At 42.6% G+C, this 20,367-nt stretch overlaps 1 protein-coding gene across 1 annotated transcript in view; it reads right to left on the reverse strand.

Annotated features, from left to right (window-relative positions):
* Positions 1-20,367, reverse strand: part of CD80 (CD80 molecule) — a 34,038-nt gene that overhangs the window by 2,394 nt on the left and 11,277 nt on the right. Inside the window, exons 4-6 of the mRNA XM_035116551.2 lie at positions 3,129-3,452; positions 1,521-1,799; positions 245-373 (exon numbers count right to left, since the gene is read on the reverse strand). Coding sequence (XP_034972442.2) covers positions 245-373; positions 1,521-1,799; positions 3,129-3,452 — 732 coding nt within the window. The remainder of the gene's footprint in view (positions 1-244; positions 374-1,520; positions 1,800-3,128; positions 3,453-20,367) is intronic.

The raw sequence follows: 20,367 nt of genomic DNA on the forward strand, positions 1-20,367 counted from the left end.
ATGGTTTGTTTCTAGTGGTAACCTAAGCGTTTATGAAAAGATACCTGTTGCATTTATATACTGCCTTTCCTCTTAGTGGTGTACATGGTTCTTCCACCCCTATTCTGGTAACAAGCCTGTGAGATAGGCTAGGCTAAGAGACATCTGATTAGAGGTATTCACGGCTAAGTGGGGATTTTAACCTGGGTTCTCAACCACACCACAGTTTCCTACATTGGTTGGTCACAAAGGCATTGGAACTTACTGCGGCGGCGGCATCGGAGGAATGTAGTCGGCACTATCACGAGAGCAAGGACAACGAGGATAACAATGGAAGCCGTTATGAAACCATGCGGAGGAGGAGGAGGAGATGGATTGGGGCACTTCTCTATTGCTGAAATAAGAGAATTGAAGATAAATCTGGGACTGCACTGAAGAGCCCAAGGGGCACATGAGAAGCAATACTTTGGTGCACTGAGTGTCACTTATCTGAGTGGAGCACTTTCAACATTAAGTTAGTTTTCCTTTCTCCTGTTTAAACTTGAAACCCACCTACATACGGAAATCATGGCCATTGCTCAATGCCTTACATTTCCCTCCATCTACTTGATAACATTGTAAGGTAAAGGTAAAAAGGGCCCCCTGACCATTAGGTCCAGTCATGACTGACTCTGGGGTTGCGCGCTTATCTCGCATTATTGGCCGAGGGAGCTGGCGTACAGCTTCCAGGTCATGTGGCCAGCATGACAAAGCCACTTCTGGCAAACCAGAGCAGCACATAGAAACACCATTTACCTTCCCGCTGTAGCGGTACCTATTTATCTACTTGCACTTTGACGTGCTTTCGAACTGCTAGGTTGGCAGGAGCTGGGACTGAGCAACGGGAACTCACCCCATCGTGGGGATTCCACCCGCCGACCTTCTGATCGGCAAGCCCTAGGCTCAGTGGTTTAACCCACAGCGCCACCCATGTCCCAGTTGATAATATTGTAGGGATAAACAAATGGATACTACATTCCAAGCTGGGGCACAGGAATATTTGCTGCCTGCTTGCACACGCGCGTGCACACACACACACACACACACAGAGGAACATACAAATAATCCAAGACAGTGACTCGGTTTTGCATTTCACACTGGTTCAGCTAAATAGTTACAATGCTATCTATATTTTTTGCTAGCGTTTCTGATACTGTTCAAGATTGAGTCCATGAAAAAACAGAAATGTCCCATCAGCTGACCAAATATTTTCAGCTTTGATGCTAAACTTCTATAGGAAGTAATAATAATAATAATAATAATAATAATAATAATAATAATAATAAGTTTGGAAAGATACAGTGTCTTCCTAACAACACACAGATATTTTAGATCCAGAAATAAAGACTCGCCAAATTAATGGCCATTCGTCATTAGTAGATTTCCCTATATGGAACCAATCTCATTTGAAAAATTCTGAGGTTTAGTCCTTGTAAGTCTTCTGAATGGCTTTATTTCACAAATGAGTAACACTGTCTCAATGTATGATTGAGGGAACTTACACAAGTGGTAGTCGGTGGACACTTGTAAACCTGAATAATGTATTTGACATTGGACCAAGATATCTTCAGACACGTTTTGCTGTAAGTTGCCAGTAATATTAAAACTTTTAGTGTAGTTGTCATATATGGATGTCATATAAGAATACCGCACTGTCTCATTATTGACCAACCAAGACATTTCAGCCTCTGGATATCCTCCATGAGAAGAACACATCAGTGTCAACTGAGCTGGGCCACAGGGATTATGCGATACATGTATGACAGGCTTCCTATAGTCAGCTAGAGGGAGGAAAAGACAGACCATAGGTTACACTTGTACATATCGAGATGTCAAGCAATGTTACTGACACTATGCTTCAGGATTGTCTTTCTACAGAACCATCAAATTTAATCTGACTTACAGCAGAGTGCTCTTTAAGAAATCCCATTCATTTCAATGGGAGACACTTGCGGAGGTTCCTGCCATGGCTTGTAATCTAAATGGTGCTATATTACTAAGAACTCTAAATTACTTTCTATGGTAAGAGTTCTTATTATAATGAGTTAATAGCATCCTTTCAAATTCACATTCCCCTCATAGCAACGTTGAGTAATGTTGTTAGTGTCTGTTAATTATTAGCATTTAAGTTAAATAAAAGAACAGTAAACAAAATTCAAAAGCATTTATATATTTATAATTAACGCTTTTACTTGAATGAGTAATAATATATTATTCTGGGATGATTGTTACTGTACTATTAATATCTTATTGTTATTTCTACCACTGTCTTTTGTAATTCATGGAGACTGTGTTTATGTCAAATGTCGTGTTATTTACCAGATTTTATGTTTATTTCATATATGATGCCTTCTGAGAGCTTGACCCTAAAAGGAAGCATAAAATAATACTCTGCTGCTCGTTGTCATAGCACCTAAAGGGATATTTTTTAGGATAACTTAAGCAATATTTAGCAGCAATAATACTGAGTGGACAGAGCTGAGCTGGGTCAGTGGATGGAGTCTGGAACGTAACTGGGAAGCAGAGGACCGCTAGTCACCAGTGCATGTGAAAGTGTGTTTCATTTCCTATTTTCAAAAGAAGTTCTCAGCTTCCAGTTGTCAGCCGTCTTGGAACTGCTGCATAAAGCGCTTTGGCAATCCTAGGCCTGGGTTTTGGAAAGCGCTTGTGGGGAGATAAGGATTTGGCCCAGTGAGCCAAAATGTCCTCCTATCCCTGCTGTAAGGCCTATGGCATGTCTACGGTAAGTAGAAAGTAGCGGTGGCTCATGGGAAGGAGACCAACAGTAAGTGGAGCCAGAGTCAATGACAGGCAGAGCAAGCTAATTTCGCCCCCAATCTCTCCCCCCCCCCGCTAAATTATATTTGGGCAACACAGACCAAGGAGGAGGAAGCTTGCAGGCAATGCCATTCATTGGGCTGGTTGTGAAGAAACAGGGAAGTTGGAGCTGGCTGAGGATAGATAGGTTAGTGGAGCAGTTCTCTATTTGCCTCAGGAAACCAGCCTAGAAAAGTGACTCAAAATGAACAGCCCCTGCCTAACACAAATGAATAGGACCCTTAAGCATTGCTTGGGTACTTAAGATCCTGTTTTGCTTGACAAGCACTTACCTGACACTGATAAATGTACCCATTTTTCACCTTTGTGTTCTTCCTTCAGTAATATGATACACTTATATTTGCCTTGATCGGACACATTCACACCGGAAATCCAAAGTGTAAGGTTCTTCTCATCCATCTTTGTCCTGTTCTGGAAATGTATGTCCTTTACGGTGTTTTCTTCACCATTGCTGTAAGCTATCACAACCAGGTCAGATATACCAGGGCCTACATATTTCTGCCAGTAGATCCTGTAAGATGCCAGGGGCTGTTGCATTTTGTAGTTGCAAGGGAGTGTGGCTACACCCCCTACTTTGGCTGTTACTGGGACAGTGTCTGGGGAGGAAGAAAACAAGAAACGGTATCTTTTGAAACAGACGCCTGTTCTTCAAGTCCTTCCTCACATCTCTGCGTTGAAACAAGACACACTGCGTTGAAACAACACACACTGGCCAGCAGTCATCAACGAAACAAGGATTTATGAAGGAGTTCAACCTACTATTAATTCCACAATCAGTTCCCATTAGTAGCGTAATAAATTTCCCCATACTCTCCCACAAATATACCTCTCTTTGACTTGTCAATGACTGTTTGCAGCCACCATTATTTCTGCTTTCTGTTTCTCCTTCTGTCCCAGTTCTCCTATTGCATGATCCCAGAATACCAGAAATTAAATTGTGAGCATGATGATGCCACAACATGGCACAGCTTTCGTATGTGATGACCTCCAAATAGGTCATTTCAGTGTGAGGAAGCTGGAGTAGCTCAGTTGGTAGACCATGGTAGGACATAATCCCAGGGTTGTGAGAACAAGCACCACGTTGGGTAAAAGTTTCCTGCATTGCTATATGACCTTTGTGGTGCCTTCCAGCTCGGTGACTCTTTTAGCACATTTGCCCTCATTCTGAATGGGGCAGGTAGGGGAGATAGAGAGAGACACAGAGCGCGGAAGAGATCTAAGTTAGTGTAACTCGAATTAGAATATGGAACGAGTAGAGAGGGGAGCACTTTGTCACCTTTTAGCATAGTTCTCTGAAAAATTGCCAAGAGAGGGGTGTATTTTCATGGGGGTGATGAGAGAACATTTTTGCAAAACACACACTCTTCAGCTTAGTCCTGCTTAGGAGAAAACGCCACTATGAGGTGATTTCTTGTCTGAATCATGCCTCTTACTTGTCTGGATGAAGGATAAAGAGAGGTGTAGGAGTGTGTGGAGAAGTCAGCCTATAGTATAAAGTCAATAGTTAACTTTGTTGTTGTTCTGCTCACTTTTGCCTCCAGCCTTACCCACCACTAGAATGTGGCTCCCAAAAGGTTATCCAGAAGGAATGAAAAAGGTTCCCCAACCCTGGTTTGAATCCACTGAATATTATTCATGAAATATATGTGAATTGCAAACCAGAGCTCTATACATCTAAATTTCAGAACAAAACATCAAAACTGGTCACATGCATCGATTCCATTGTTCTATTCCAGTTTGCCTTTTCTCCTTGAACTATTGGTTTGCATGCTTTGTAGGCATTTTCCCTGCTGTCAGGACTGTTGTTGTTGTTGTTGTTGTTGTTGTTGTTGTTGTTGTTGTTGTTGTTGTTAAAAAACTTCCTTAAAATAAATGAATCCTGTGTGTCCCCCCCCCCCCGTCTTCAGTTGTGATTCGTGTATTGGAAGGGGTTGGACTAGATGACCATTGGGGTCTCTTCCAACTCTACAATTCCATGTTTCTATGTACATATATCATGAAATAATTTGGTACAGGCTGTGAATAAAAGGGACTGAACCTTTTGACAAAATTACGGTGGATCTGGGGTTATATATGTAGAGAGTGGATCTGGATTTATATAATTTAATTTCTTTTAATTACTATAATAGAAAGGCAGGGTAGAAATGATTGGCAATAAATAAGTTAATAACAGTCTTCATATACCAAAGCCCAATATAGGTTTCTGAGTTGAAACCACAGGAATAACTTGGTAGCATTTAATTATTTATGGAATTTATGTAGTGCCCAATTAGCCAGGTCCCCTGGGTGGTTCACAAATTTAAAAACGATAAAATACAACTACTATTTTTTTTCCAAAAAAACACAAAACCCTAAAAATAGTATATAAAATTGGCACAGAAATCATCATAAAGCCATCATGAGGCAGCACAAGATGAAGAACAATAAAAACAGCACTAAAACCCAGCCAAGGGGGAAAACAAAATACTTCAAGGAACTAAAATGTAGTAGAACCATAGTTATTAAGAGAATATCATTTGCTAAAATGCACCAGGACTAGGTATGTTTAGAGTAAATGCAGCAGAATTTGGCAACTGAAAATTGTAGAAAGGATCTGTCAAGATAGAGGTTGTATACCATTAGACAGAGGGAAGTGGCTGCCTCAGGTTGTGAATTTGGGGTGTGATAAAAGTTCAGCAAACAGTTCTTTATTTAATTTATCATTGCTGTGTGTGTTCTGCTGCCAGAAAGAAGGTGCCAAAATAATTTGCCTCAGGTGTGAAAATAATTTGTTCAGTTTCAGGTGCCAAAATATTTTGTTTAGCATATCACCTGTACCAGGCCCAGCTCTAGGTATAGTCCCGGTGGTGCGGGGTGGTGCGGGGCATGGCGAAGCTGCGCGGAAGCCGTGCTGCGCGCTGCGAGGGCGGGGGCACCGGAGCGATCTCCGCGCCTCAGTGCCAGGGCGTCCGACCTGCTTGAGACGGCCCTGACCTGTACTGTACTTGGGTTATCTCCAAAATCCAGGGGCAATTTCCGACATTTAGGGTCTGGATTTCACCTTGAGGGCTCAGTCCTATCAGCATAGGCTGCAATTCTTATAGAGGAGGAGCCTCTGAGAAGAAGGCATGTGTTGTTATCAGTCCTCTGGAGGTCGGCTGCTACCCAGGTATGTCTCACCTACTGCTGTGTGCACTGGATGGTTACCTCCTCCTACCTGGCCAATCCCCCCTGGCAACACCTCCCCCTGCTGGATTGGACGGCTGGCTGTGTGGGCGGAGACCACAGGTATCCAGCCTGGGAAGGTGGTGCCAGCCTCCGAACTGCTAAGGGCTGTCCAGGGGCTGCGCGTGACTGTGAAAAATCCGCACCCCTTTTTATATGGGGAACGGTCATTCTGTTTTAAATTCTGTATTTGGTTTTTTTGCTTTACTTCTTATGGTTTTAACTTTTTGTTCTAAAACTACAGAGAACGTTTGTTGCTGGATAGCATATAAATGTTGTGAACCGTTTAATTAATTACCAAGTAACTATTTATTTAGGTAATAACTATTTATCTAGCTAATTCTTTAATGACTAAATAAAACATGACCCGATTGCATTTGGTAACTGGTTTCGGTGATCTGCCTGAAATCCACTCAGCCCTGTGAAGCTTCTGCTGTAATCTACCCCTTTTCTCACAATTCAGGGTGGTGGTGCTCTGTCACGTTATGGGGGCAGTTTCACACCACCCTAACCACACCAAGAGAGCACGTCATATCAGAAAGAGAATATGGGTGTGCAGATGTCAGAGACACAACTTGCTGTGACTTGTCTAAGGAGCTTTCTGGCTGGCAGGCTAATTTCCCCCCTCTGCTCAGAAAAGCAGAACAAAAACCTTCTGTGCAGGGCAGCCGTGAGCAAGCACACAGCTACTGGAATTTTTTTTGCTAATGTCACACCTAACTTTGTCTTGCATATCACCTATGAAACTGCAAGCAGAATATGCTTACGGAACATAACAGTTGTAGACAAGAGGAACTATGCTGCCCGCAAACATTCAGCAAGTTCAGTTAATTCACAGTGGAGGTGTGCTGCTGAGACAAAGCAAAAATGAAAACGAAGCTGGAAACTGGAATAGACAATATACTAAATAGTCCCTGTAACTGGCCTGTGTGGCAAGCATCTATCATTCAGCATGTGATTCTGATGAAATCGAAGGTGCCAGCACCAAAACCCTGTGCATAATTTCTCTCCCTGTCTCAGTGAGAGGGACTAATCTTGTTCTCTTTTCCTGCCAGTACAAAAAAAATTAACTCTAATTCAAGGTCTACCTACGGCTGCTTTACATATTAAGTCACAGAAAACTGATTTGCTGCTGCATGGACAGGCAAAATATGTTTGGTACCTGCATATGTACATTTTCAAATATACATTTGCTGCTTGGACACATCATATTTATATATGTTACAGAAATTTGGATGGGAGCCCCATGTATAATGATCTGTATCTATTTTTTAAACACTCAAATATTTACACACCCCTCTTGAATGAGGTACAAGCCCTCCCTAAATTTGTTCTGTATGATTAAATGCCACATAATCAGAGGTGCATGTCCTCATCTGTTTCGTTCTCACCAATGGAGCAACCACACACATGGTTGGTTTTCATAGGGACCTACTTTCCTGACATTCCTCCCTTGAGATTGTTAAACCATTTCCACATTTATTTATTACATTTTTATCCCACTCTTTTCTACGAAGATCAGGGGGCATGTACACTTATTCTCACAATATTCCTATGAGGTAGGCTACGCTGAGAGGAAAAAAAAACTGGCTTAAGGTGATTTTTGCAGCCATGTAGGGATTTGAACTCGAGCCTCTTCAGTCTAAGGTCCCACATTTTGGCTTTTTAGGTTTTAGTTTTCAGTCAGGGAATCCCCTATGACCAGTGAACTTGTGACATTTAAATGAGTAAGAAAAGAAAGCAGAAGCCCAGCCTACAGCAGAAACAAGTTTGGCTTTTCTGTTCCAGATCTGGCATTTCTAGTGAAGTCACTCATTCCACAAAGATTTACGAACCATGGTTTTATAAAGACGCACTCAGCAAGCAATGAATTCTAGTTTTTAAAAATATATTATGGTGCCATGGTTCCATGTCATCACCTACAGTATATGGAAGTTCTCTAAGCATACCCCCCCCCGGCTATGATTCAATTACAGTGGTACCTCGGTTTATGAACACAATTGGTTCCGGAAGTCTGTTCATAAACTGAAGCGTTCATAAACTGAAGCGAAATTTCCCATTGAAAGTAATGGAAAGTGGATTAATCCGTTCCAGACGGGTCCGCGGAGTACTCAACCTGAAGCGTACTTAACCCGAAGCATGGGTGTAATTGGTTCCGGAAGTCTGTTCATAAACTGAAGGGTTCATAAATGGAAGCGAACTTTCCCATTGAAAGTAATGGAAAGTGAATTAATCCGTTCCAGATGGGTCTGCGGCGTTCGTAAAGCGAAAATTCGTAAACTGAGATGTTCATACACCAAGGTTCCACTGTACATAATTTAGACACCTTGACTGCCAATAGCCAATAGCCCTTGATCTGTCCCTCAGGATGTTTTATTTTAACTGTCCCACAAGTCCACCTATAATATAGTAAATACCATAATCACTGATAATATAGTAAATACCATAATCACTGATACAAACTATAGACGAATGGCAAATGAAAATGTTGGGCTTTACGGAACTCGCTGAACTGACAGGGAGACTCTGCGACCAGGAAGAAGAGACGGTGGAAGAAGAATGTAAGAAATTTAAATTATATTTGAAAAAATATTGTAATATTTTAAATTTTAAAATCCATAGGGAAGTTGATATAGGCTTTCAGGGTAGAATTAGGAGTTATGTTGAATGGGTTAGGGTGTCTAAGAGTTTAAAAATGACTAATTTTTATATTGTTAATATTTTGATTATGTTTAATTGTTTTTAAACCTTTTCAATAGAGTGAATAATAGATTATGTTAATTTTTTAGTATTGGCTACTGCTAAAGATGATTAAAATTGAAATTCAGATGGGGGGGGTACTTGGGGAAGTCACTCAGCTAGGTTAAGAAAAATTATGGTAAGAATAATATGTGTGTTTGGTGTTCTTTCTGTCTTTCGTTCTTTCTGTTTTGTATGTTTACTTGAATAATAATAATAATAATAATAATAATAATAATAATAATAATAATTATTATTTATACCCCGCCCATCTGGCCAGGTTTCCCCAGCCACTCTGGGCGGCTTCCAACAAAATATTAAAATACAGAAATCCATCAAACATTAAAAGCTTCCCTAAACATTATAAAATGAATATTTTTTTGGGGGGGGATAAATAGAACAGGGCTGACCCAAGATATTTTGGTGGCTGAGGCAAACCCCCAAGTGGCGTCCCACCCCACCCCCTAGGGAAGAAGAGGTGAGTGAAGATCTACATCAGGAATAAGGTGGATAATAAAGTTATATATTAGGATCTGCTGCCCCATGGATCCTGCCACCCGAGGCAGTTGCCTTACCTTGTTTCATGGTGGGCTGGCCCTGACTCCACAAAACTAGAAAACTGCACAAGCAAACTACATTAAAAATTTCTACCCTATTCATTCCATAAAGTTTGTATACTGCTCAATTGCAAAAAGTACCAAAGCTGTTTAGAAATACATATATAAGTATTGGGCAACAATCTGAAAAATGTGTGTGGAGAATGAGGGGGAGGGGGAGGGGAGAGAGAGAGAGAGAGAGAAGCAATCTGAAAAGTGTGGGCTGGTGAGAATTTAAAATTGCTTTCATTTCTTTTTCAGCCTGCTATGGTCTAATTTGAGTAGAGGAAAATTAGACTAACAGTTTAAATAATGTTCCAATATGGACAAGCCCTGCACCATGTATGAGGTAATTATTGCAAGCACTTTGCAATAAACTACTTTAAAATGTTGTTGTTGTTGTTTGTTTGTTTGTTTGTTAAGGGTCCTTATTGACTTGGAGATTTTCCAGTGACTGGACTGAGGAATTTCTTAAGAAAACTGGGGAAACCCCATGGGGTGAGAGACCATGATCTGGGAGAATCCCATGTTGGGAGGGAAACAACATATGCACTGTTATTCTTCCCCTAGGAGATTTACTGCTTTTCCAGGGCCAACCCTCTCATTAATTAGAGTGAGATGGCTGCCTCAGGTGGCAGATCCTGAGAGGTGGCAGCAGTAGCACCAGAACCCTGCTTGTACTTCCTGAGGTCCCCTATAGCCATTCCCTTCCTCCTGAGTCAGGATCCTAATGGTGGCAACATCTGCTTTCTGCTGGCTTGGTTACCTGACTGTCTTGCCTTGAAAGGGACCGGGGGAGCTGACAGAAAGACAGCCAACCCTGGCAGCGCACTGCAGCATGCAGCTCCGGTGTGCATGCCCGGAAAGCCATTCAGAGCTCTCTGACTCATTTGGTGTTGTCCACAAACATGGCCACCTCACTGCTAACCCTAACTCTACATCCTGGGTCCCAGGCTAGTTAAAGTTTTAAAGGATAAAAATTGATCCCAGGACCAAATACAGTGGTACCTCGCTAGACGAATTTAATTCGTTCCACGGGTCTTTTCTTATAACGAAAAATTCGTCTAGCGAATCCCATAGGAATGCATTGGTGTTTTTTTTGAATTTTTTTTTTTGCCCATAGGAACACATTAATTGAATTTCAATGCATTCCTATGGGAAACTGCGATTCGCTAGATGAATTTTTCATAAAACGAATTCGTCTAGCGAGGCAACCTCCTCTCGAAAAATCCTTTCGTTAAGCGGAAATTTCGTTAAGCAGGGCATTCGTTAAGTGAGGCACCACTGTAGGCAACTTGGCATACCTGAACATTGCTGAAGTGATACGACTGAGCACCTCCCACTGGACAACAGTCTGGCTGCTTCCAAATGCTTTCTCAAGGCAGCCTCTTGTAGACTGTTGCAATAATCCAACCTTGATGTAATGAGGGCAGGGAGAGAGAGGAATGAATGGCCATGTCAGATTTCTACAAGCAACCAACACACCAGCTGAAGCAGCTGAGAAGTGCTTCCGGCCACTTGCTAATGGTTTTGTGGGAGCTGACTGAAACTAAATCCTTTGAAGACAGAGGTCCTCTGGCTGGGTCAGGATGGCATGGGGATGAGGGATCAACTCCCTTCTCTTGCGGGGGCCCAATTAGTGCCTTCCATTAAGAGTAATCCTTGGCGCCTCCCTTTCCATGGAGGCGCAGGTTACAGCAACAGCTGAGGCGACATTTTCCCATCTTCGCCACATTAAGCAGTTGGTCCCTTACCTCTCCCGCCCTGATCTGGCCACAGTGATCCATGCGACGGTCACCTCCAGGCTTGAATACTGTAATTCGCTCTATGCGCAGCTGCCCTTGAAACTGTTCCAGAAACTCCAGCAGGTGCAGAATGCTGCAGCGAGGCTCCTCACGGGGTCCCTGCCATGGGAGCATATTCACCCAGTGCTTTACCAGCTGCACTGGCTCCCAGTGGAGTATAGGGTTAGGTTCAAGGTGCTGGTTTTGACCTTTAAGGCCCTTTGTGGCTTAGGGCCCACGTATTTACAGGACCACCTCTCCTGGTATGCCCTGCAGAGGACCTTAAGGTCCATGAATAACCATAGTTTAGAGGTCCCGGGCCCTAAGGAAGTCAGACTATCCTCCACTAGGGCCAAGGCCTTTTCAGTGATCGCTCCGACCTGGTGGAATGTTCTGTCCTATGAGACTAGGGCCCTACAGGACTTAACTTCCTTCGGCCAGGCCTGTTAGACAGAGCTATTCTGCCTGGCCTTTAATTTGAACTCAGCTTGATCTTCTATTTCCCTTCTCTTCCCCCCTCCCCTTTTTATGAAGTTTACCCACTCTGGGACCCCACAGCTAATTCTCCCCTGGCCTCCTCGCTGGCCCAAGTAGGACTAATTTAGCCAGCTAGCCCTGGTGACTATCTTATGTTTATTGGATGGATTTTCCCCAAATTGATTTTTGAACTTTGAATTTTATTGTTATCTATGCTTTTATACTGTATTTGTGCTGCTTTTATGTTGTATTACAATTAAGTGTTTTAAATTTGTTTGTTAGCTGCCCTGAGCCCTGGTTTCTGAACTGGGAAGTGCGGGGTATAAATATTATTATTATTATTATTATTATTATTATTATTATTATTATTATTATTATTTATAATAACTGGGCCAGTTCTAAGTCCTGAAGCACTCCCAAGCTGCACACAGAGTTCAGCCCTCCCCTAGACTCTAGCAATTGCATCTCAAAAGTAGATACTGGCTACATCGGGTCTCTAGTGCCCATGCATGCAAAATTCATGTACATAAATATTCAGGCACCACGGAGTGACAGATTGCTATTTCACACCCTTTATCTTCTGAGTTATATTTTGAGCTGTTGATAACTTACTATAGATAATTTTGCTGTCTATCTTTATTAAAAAGAATGAACAGTTCACCCGGTTTTTAGAAGCGGTAAGATGCAGGCAAATGCAGAGTAAATTAATACTCATCCCTTCATTCAATTTGTAGCCCGTGCTTCATCTCGAGGTCCTAGGGCAGGATGCATATAATTCCATAATGCAGTTTAACATAATAATTATAACATCAGCTAAAACTGTAACCAGCACGACTGCACTGGAGGGAGGAACAACAAAATCTAATTTAATACATAATGACGGCAACAACATATTTGTACCACTTATCCACCCAGCCGCTCTGGGTGAAGAGATGCATCTTGACCTGCCAGCAAAATGCATACAATGACTCATCCAGCTACATCTCAGAGGGGAGAGAGAGTTTCAGAACCTGCGGGCCACCCCAGAGAAGGCCTTCCTACACACCACTATTCCACAGACTGCAGAATACACTGGTGTATAGGAAGCATTCAGGTTTGCCACAGAAAGTGGAGAGAGCTGTCCTGTTTGGTCAACTCCAGACTTAATCTACTTCTGTTCTCCAATATTACAAGATTTAAGAAGATTCATGCAATACCCAAGTAAAATAAAAATGCAGACCTAGGCATATGGCTGCAGCTGTAAAACTGCACGCCCACAAACTATGAGACATTGGCCACAGACTATGCAATGTCAACACAGCATAGTCCTCCAAATGAGGAAAGCTGTCATCACCACAAACAATCATTTCTAGAATGTTATTAATCTCATGCGCATTGGATCAGTGCACAAAGTGACGCAAGGCTCCTGTAAGAGATCAGCAGAAAGGAAGTATTAGAAATATATTAGGGGTTTGCCCAGAAGCAGGGAGAGGGAGCGGCCAAAAGGAACCTGGAATGTAAATTAAAGTAGATTTGGTGGCGTTGCGCAGCAAACCCACTTCCCCCCAAATTAGCCCTTTTTTGCAATAAGGAAAGTGATAAGGAAATGAATTGGAAAGTGTGAGGTATTAATTGCTTCCTGCAATGTCATATAACCCACCCTACGAAAAAATAAGAATGAATGCTGAGTGAACAGCTTGTCTGGAAGTGACCACAGTTATAGTTAAAAGCAGCCACTGGAGGGGGGCAGTTTGGTGGATGAGTGATTGCTTAACCTTTTCCCTTGTCTCTACTCTCCAAAGCTGCAATTAGCTATGGAAGAGAAAACGACAGGTACAATATTTGCATTTTTTTCCTCTCTCAACTCACAGCAGAATGTATGTATGCGTGGATTGAAGTCGTGGAAGGTTAACCCCCTGCCTATAGAGCAAACTAAAATCTCTCCCATAGCAGCTTTTAACCCAAAGGTTAAAAGCTGTGTGATTTAGTGATGAAAGACTGGGATACTTGCCTTTGAATACTCATGTGGGCCATGAAGCTCGCCAAGACGTTGGCTGACTCACTGGTGAGGTAAACTGGTGCAATCCCATGCCACTCCTGGTTTGGCCCCAGACACAAATGATTTGGGACTGTATCCAGCATTACAACACACATTTTATTCAGTACACTTTGGTCAATCAAACTTGGTGGCAGGGTAGGGGTGTGTCTGATTTCAATTTCTATTTGCTTAATTTGAGTAACACTTTCCCCTGTTCTCTTTGGGGTTTCCCCCAAACTCATTCTTAAATTGTTGTTTCACATTTCGGTGTTGCTTAAGGCATGATTTCAGAAAGAGGGGGAAAGCAGTTTTCTGAATTCAAAGGAAGCAGGGGACAGAATGCTGTGTCCCTTGCTCACGGCTGGCTCCACCATTTGTCAGAAGCCCTTACTCTTGAAGGCTTGATGAAATGTGTGAGAGGTCAGTGGAAACGAACTGGCTGGCTCGACCCCTCTGCCATCCCTCTGACTGAATCAGTGACAAAGGGAGCAGAGCTCAACCTCACTGCGGCCTCCTGACGTTTTTTCCATGGTGCTGGCCACTGAAAATCCTGCCACTGTTTTAATATTGTTTTAATTGATATATTTTATGTAGCGTAATTATGTACATGGTCTTATTATGTACTAATATGTAGTAACATTGTTCACTGCTTTGCGGACCTTTGGGCTAAAAAGCAGTGTGCAAGTAAACCACACCAGACTGTAAAGGCAAAGGTAAAGGGACCCCTGACCATTAGGTGCAGTCGTGACCGACTCTGGGGTTGCGCGCTCATCTTGCATTATTGGCCGAGGGAGCCGGCATACAGCTTCCAGGTCATGTGGCCAGCATGACAAAGCCACTTCTGGCGAACCAGAGCAGCACACGGAAATGCCGTTTACCTTCCCACGGTTCCTATTTATCTACTTGCATTTTGACATGCTTTCGAACTGCTAGGTTGGCAGGAGCTGAGACCGAGCAACGGGAGCTCACCCCGTCACAGGGATTCGAACCGCTGACCTTCTGATCAGCAAGCCCTAGGCTCACAGTAGTGGCTGAAGAGCGAGACGGTTGCCTCAGTCAGGCGATTTTAAGCGACAATGACGGGACAGCAAATGGTTACTTATTTGATGTTTCCTTACAGTTGAGGAAAGGGGAGAGGTTCTTGTGGGATTTTCTGCCCCAGGTCCCAATATAACTTGGCTGGCCTGGGGTAATATGCACCTGGAATCGGGTGGGAGGTTTGCCACCTGCTGCTCTGCCTCTGCCTCACACAGAATGTCTTTGGGCAGCCCTGCCACTGCAAAAGCACATGCCAGGGCATATGGCAGGGTTAGGTACTTTTAGAATTATGCTCCCTCATCAGATGAGAATGCAAAAAGGAGATAAGCCAGCCTCACTGCACTTGGAGGAACTCATTCTGCCGAGTTGAGTACTGGCCTTCCAACCCAAAGTCCTGTAAAGGTTGCACATTCCTGCTCCAGTATTGTTGGGCACCCACAGGTGTTGTGTTTTATTTTGAGGTGGGGGTGCTAAAGCACCAAAAGGATGGAACAGACTATTTTATGAGAGAGAGAGAGAGAGAGAGAGAGAGAGAGAGAGAGAGAGAGAGAGAGAGAGAGAGAGACTGTACATTTTGCCTTATATATCATGTTCTGCTGAGATAGGTCAGTTGGTTGAGCATGAGACTCTTAATCTCAGTGTCGTGGGTTCCAGCTGCATGTTGGACAAAAGATTACTGCATTGTAGGGGTTTGGACTAGAAGATGACCCTTGTGGTCCCTTCCAGCTCTACAATTCTATGAATCTACAAATGCTAGAAATTTATTATCTCTTTCTTTAAAATGAAAGTTAGGATTATGGTTCATCAGGAGGGGGAACTGCTCCCTCCCCCTCCCCCTCCCCCTCCCCCTCTGTGGATGACCATACCATTATATTCAGAAGATTGATACAACCATCACTGTGGCATATGTGACCCATTTAAGCTGCCATTTGTAAACTCAACTGATGAGACATATGTAGTGCTGTGGAAGGGGCAAGTGTTGGTTTCCAGCCACACCCTAGATCAATGGTGGTTGTTCTTTGTAGCCCTCCGGGGGCTGCAAAGAAGTTCAGGCAGGGGAAAGAGAGGAAATGAGTCGTAAATCCTCTCGATACTCCTCAGTGGGGTCTGGGGAGTTCACTGCATTCCTCAGTGTCATAGCTGCCAAGTTATCCCTTTTTAAAGGGATTTTCCCTTATGCTGAATAGGCTTCCTCGCGAGAAAAGGGAAAACTTGGCAGCTATGCTCAGTGTTGCACAATCCTGTGTCTGTCAACTTGAAAGGCAGAATGGGAGCGATCTGGGAGTGTGCCCCTGCCATGGACAAGCCTCCATTATCGGTATAATTTGTGGAAGCTTCCTCCTCAATCTGGATAATTGGCATTAATCAAGAGGCAACATATGCTAATGGGCTGCAATCAATCAGCTGCTGAAAGAACCGGGACAAGTTTTCTGAAGCTATTTGAATGATTTTCTGAAGTTTGAGAATTCTTACAACAGCCTGAAAGGAAAAGGGGAGAACAAGGAGCTTTGTGCTTTCTTATGGTTTTGTAATGGTCTTTTTTTTCTCTTGTCCTCCTCTATTATGAAGAAACATGTGTAGAGCGAGAAACCTAATTTTAAGAAATTGTATTAAATTAATTTGGTTTGATTTGTAATAAATTGGTGTGTGTGTGTGTGTGTGTGTATGTACCCATCCTAAAAGCAGTGTGCCCACCCTGTCTGAATTAGAAAAATGGGATGATTGTATGCCTCATATCATAAACAAGCATAGACTTGTTTCTCCATGTAATATGTGAGATGGGGCTCCCCTTGGGGTTCCCCCCCCCTGGAGCCACTTTTGTGCTCAGCAGAACTTTAGCTCTTCGCTGCTTCTGATTAGGTGCAGAATCGTCCTCACAGCTTGGCAACACTGTGTTAAGTTATGATATGGGAAGTAGGCCATCTATTCCAGGGTCCCACCATAATTCAGGCTTGAGATTTTTCCTCATATTGGGGGGGGGGGTGCCATGAATCCCTCTATAGCAGGGGTGGATGACTTATGCCCCTCTAGACAATGTTGAACTCAAACTCCTTTCATTTGTGACAATTGGCCTTGTTGGCTGAGGCTGATGGAGCTACAGTCCACCAACATATGGAGCGATCCAAGTTCCCCATTCCTTCTCTAAAGCCTCTTGCTTCAGCAGCAGATGGGAAATGAGTACAAAAGAATAAGAAAATAATTTCTCCCCAGTCAGGACCTTAGGGACCTTATTATTAAGATTTTTTTTTTTACTGTACTGTATGAAGAGGTTACAAACCATTAATCTTTATAAGCAGCCAGAAGATAGATATTAATGTTCCCACAATGGAATTATGGAACTGTGTACCATTTTGAATCATTGTTGTTGTTGTTTAGTCGTTTAGTCGTGTCCAACTCTTCGTGACCCCATGGACCATAGCACGCCAGGAACTCCTGTCTTCCACTGCCTCCCGCAGTTTGGTCAGACTCATATTAGTAGCTTTGAGAACACTGTCCAACCATCTCATCCTCTCGTCCCCTTCTCCTAGTGCCCTCAGTCTTTCCCAACATCAGGGTCTTTTCCAGGGAGTCTTCTCTTCTCATGAGGTGGCCAAAGTATTGGAGCCTCAGCTTCAGTGTCTGTCCTTCCAGTGAGCACTCAGGGCTGATATCCTTCAGAATGGATAGGTTTGATCTTCTTGCAGTCCATGGGACTCTCAAGAGTTTCCTCCAGAACCATAATTCAAAAGCATAAATTCTTCGGCGATCAGCCTTCTTTATGGTCCAGCTCTCACTTCCATACATCACTACTGGGAAAACCATAGCTTTTACTAAGGAGGCTAAACCACAGTGATTTGGTTAAGGCTGTTCAGTGATTTGGGATTTGAAAACAGCTCTCCAAGGTCCAAGACTAACATTCTGACTACTGGAGAGTACTGACTCTGAGCTCCCAGATCTTTGGAATACCCAGAGAGCTAAATAAATTTTGTGCTCATGTTGGACTAAATACTTCATCAAACAATCTCTTTGCATTGCCTCTCCTTTTGATTTGCCCATCCTAGCAACTCACTAATCCAAGTAATTTGAAACATGTGCCGTTTGATACCAGTCACCTGAGAGAAAGGCAAAGTCCACCAGCGTGAGTCATAAAACGGGAAAACCCACAGAGGCTTATATCCTCTCCAGCTTAATAACAGTGTCTGAAGGGATGATAAGAACCTTAGCACATTCATAGACTCAGAGTTGAAAGCAACCTCAAAGATCATCTTGTCCAACCCTCTGTGGATGTAGGAAATCCACTACTATTGCATCTCTCTGATACGTGGCCATCCAGCCTCTGCTTAAAACCTCTAGCAAAGGGCAGTCCACTACCTTCTGAGTAGACTCTCCCACTGCTGAACAACACGTGTCCTCAGGAAGCCCCTGTCCTACATTTCCCATTACAATATAACACAAATAAATAAACAATTATATACCACTTTAAAGCACTCAGTGCTTCATATAAATCAACTTACAATCCCACAACAACTTGGCAAGGTAGGTTGGTATTATTATTCATGAAAACATAAAAAGAGCCCTGCTGGATTAGACCAAACGTCCATCTAAACCTGAGGTCGCCAACATTACACCCATGGGGAATTCACCTGCCACCCACGAAGTCTCTGAATTTCACTCACACTCACTGTCCCCTTAGTCATGAAGTGATGAGGTGCTTTCCCCCTGACTGCAAACACACGAACTTTAATTCTATAATCAGATCCATTGCATCTTTTTTGCCCCTGAAAAAGTACTTCTTGAGAAACTGGTTGTATCGTTGAAATAAATATCAGTGCAGGTGAATTATTCCTCGGGTGTGTCCATTCGAAAGCAGATCACCGGTATTTGTACTACTACATCCAGTTTTTACCTCATGCAGCTACTACAAGCTGAACTGATGTGTTCAGTGAGCTGAAGTTCTATTTCCTGATAAGTTACCCCACCAATCTATAAGTGAAGTTGGGCATATTTGCCCCAATATATGTTACTCTACAAGGGCCTACACCGAAGCATTTTGTTGTCTAGTCACCAAGTTTGGAGATAACTTTTTTTGACCTCTCTGCAGTCCGCTTGCCTTTTCATAACCTTGAGTAAACTGGTGTGATCTGCAAACTCGGCCATTTCAAGGATCAACTTTGACTCTAGAAAATGTATGCTTTAAATCACTGGCCCATTATGGGACTCTACATTTTACTTGAAAACTGCCTGCTTTTTCCTACTCTCTTCTTGTTTAATCAGTTACTAATACATAATAATACCAACCTTCCTATTCCTTGGCTGCTAAGCCTAAATAAGAGCCTTTGCTAAAGGATTTATCAAAAGTGTACTGAAAATCTCTGTAGATAATATTCATCATCATTATTATTTATCACCTAATAATAATAATAATAATGGTTATTATTATTATTTTATACCCAGAAGGTCCCAGGGTTGGTTACAATGTTGAATATTAAATAGTTAAAATAGTTAAAACAAATAACAGCCATAGAAAAAGGATGTGCCATAAAATACACATTAAGCGACAGTGTGGTGTAGTGGTTAAGAGCAGTAGACTCCTAATCTGGTGAACTGGGTTTGATTCCCCGCTCCTACACATGCAGCTGCTGGGTGACCTTGGGCTAGTCACACTTCTCTGAAGTCTCTCAGCCCCACTCACCTCACAGAGTGTTTGTTGTGGGGGAGGAAGGGAAAGGAGATTGTTAGCCGCTTTGAGACTCCTTCGGGTAGTGATAAAGCGGGATATCAAATCCAAACTCTTCTTCTTCTTCTTCTTCTTCTTCTTCTTCTTCTTCTTCTTCTTCTTCTTCTTCTTCTTCTTCTTCTTCTTCTTCTTCTTCTTCTTCTTCTTCTTCACATAAAGTGTCAAAGACCAGGGTAACGAGCTGGGTCCTCAGCATTCTCAGAAAGCTGTATAGTGAAGGTGCCACATGCTTCTCTGTGGATTACCCCACTCTACTGGACTGCCCCCCACCCAAAAATTTGTTTACATCTTCAAAAATTTCCAAAAAGTTGGTGAGGCAGGACTTCCCTGAGGAGAAACCATACTGATCCATTCTCATCATTGAGAACACTCAATGTTCTAATGCTTCACAATCTTACATTATGGCATTTCCCACCAGTTTCTCCAAAGCAGATAAGCTAGCTATCCAGTGGGGACGGAAAGATCTGCCAATTTTAGTTCTCTCAGTTTCTCAGTTTTCCTGTCTTTAATTCAGTTTTCCACATTTCTGCACCACAAAAAAACCCCTCATGAAAATTCTTCAATATTATGGTGCAACTCTCTCCTCATAAACACATCAGTTGCATGCTGTTTTGACTTGTGTATACACACACTTTTGCCAGCAATTTCTCCTAAAACAGTACATTTTTGCAATGCTCTTTTCATGAATATATTCAATGCACACTTTCTTCTCATATATATGCATTTGTGTAAACATTGGTGGTTGGAGAAATGTATTGTAACAAATCAGGTATGTGCGAATTTGGAAAGATTCATGCTTTGGTTCTCTTATCGTTTTGAAAAGTGCTAATTTGATAGGTTTGGCTTAAAATGAGAACTGAATTTCCCCTCCATCTCTGCTGGCCAGTAATGTCCTGGATTCTATTTTAAAGAGCAGCATTTACATTGGCTTCTTTTCAA

This window comes from Zootoca vivipara, chromosome 4, assembly GCF_963506605.1.
Source record: "Zootoca vivipara chromosome 4, rZooViv1.1, whole genome shotgun sequence".
Taxonomy (NCBI): Eukaryota; Metazoa; Chordata; class Lepidosauria; order Squamata; family Lacertidae; genus Zootoca; species Zootoca vivipara.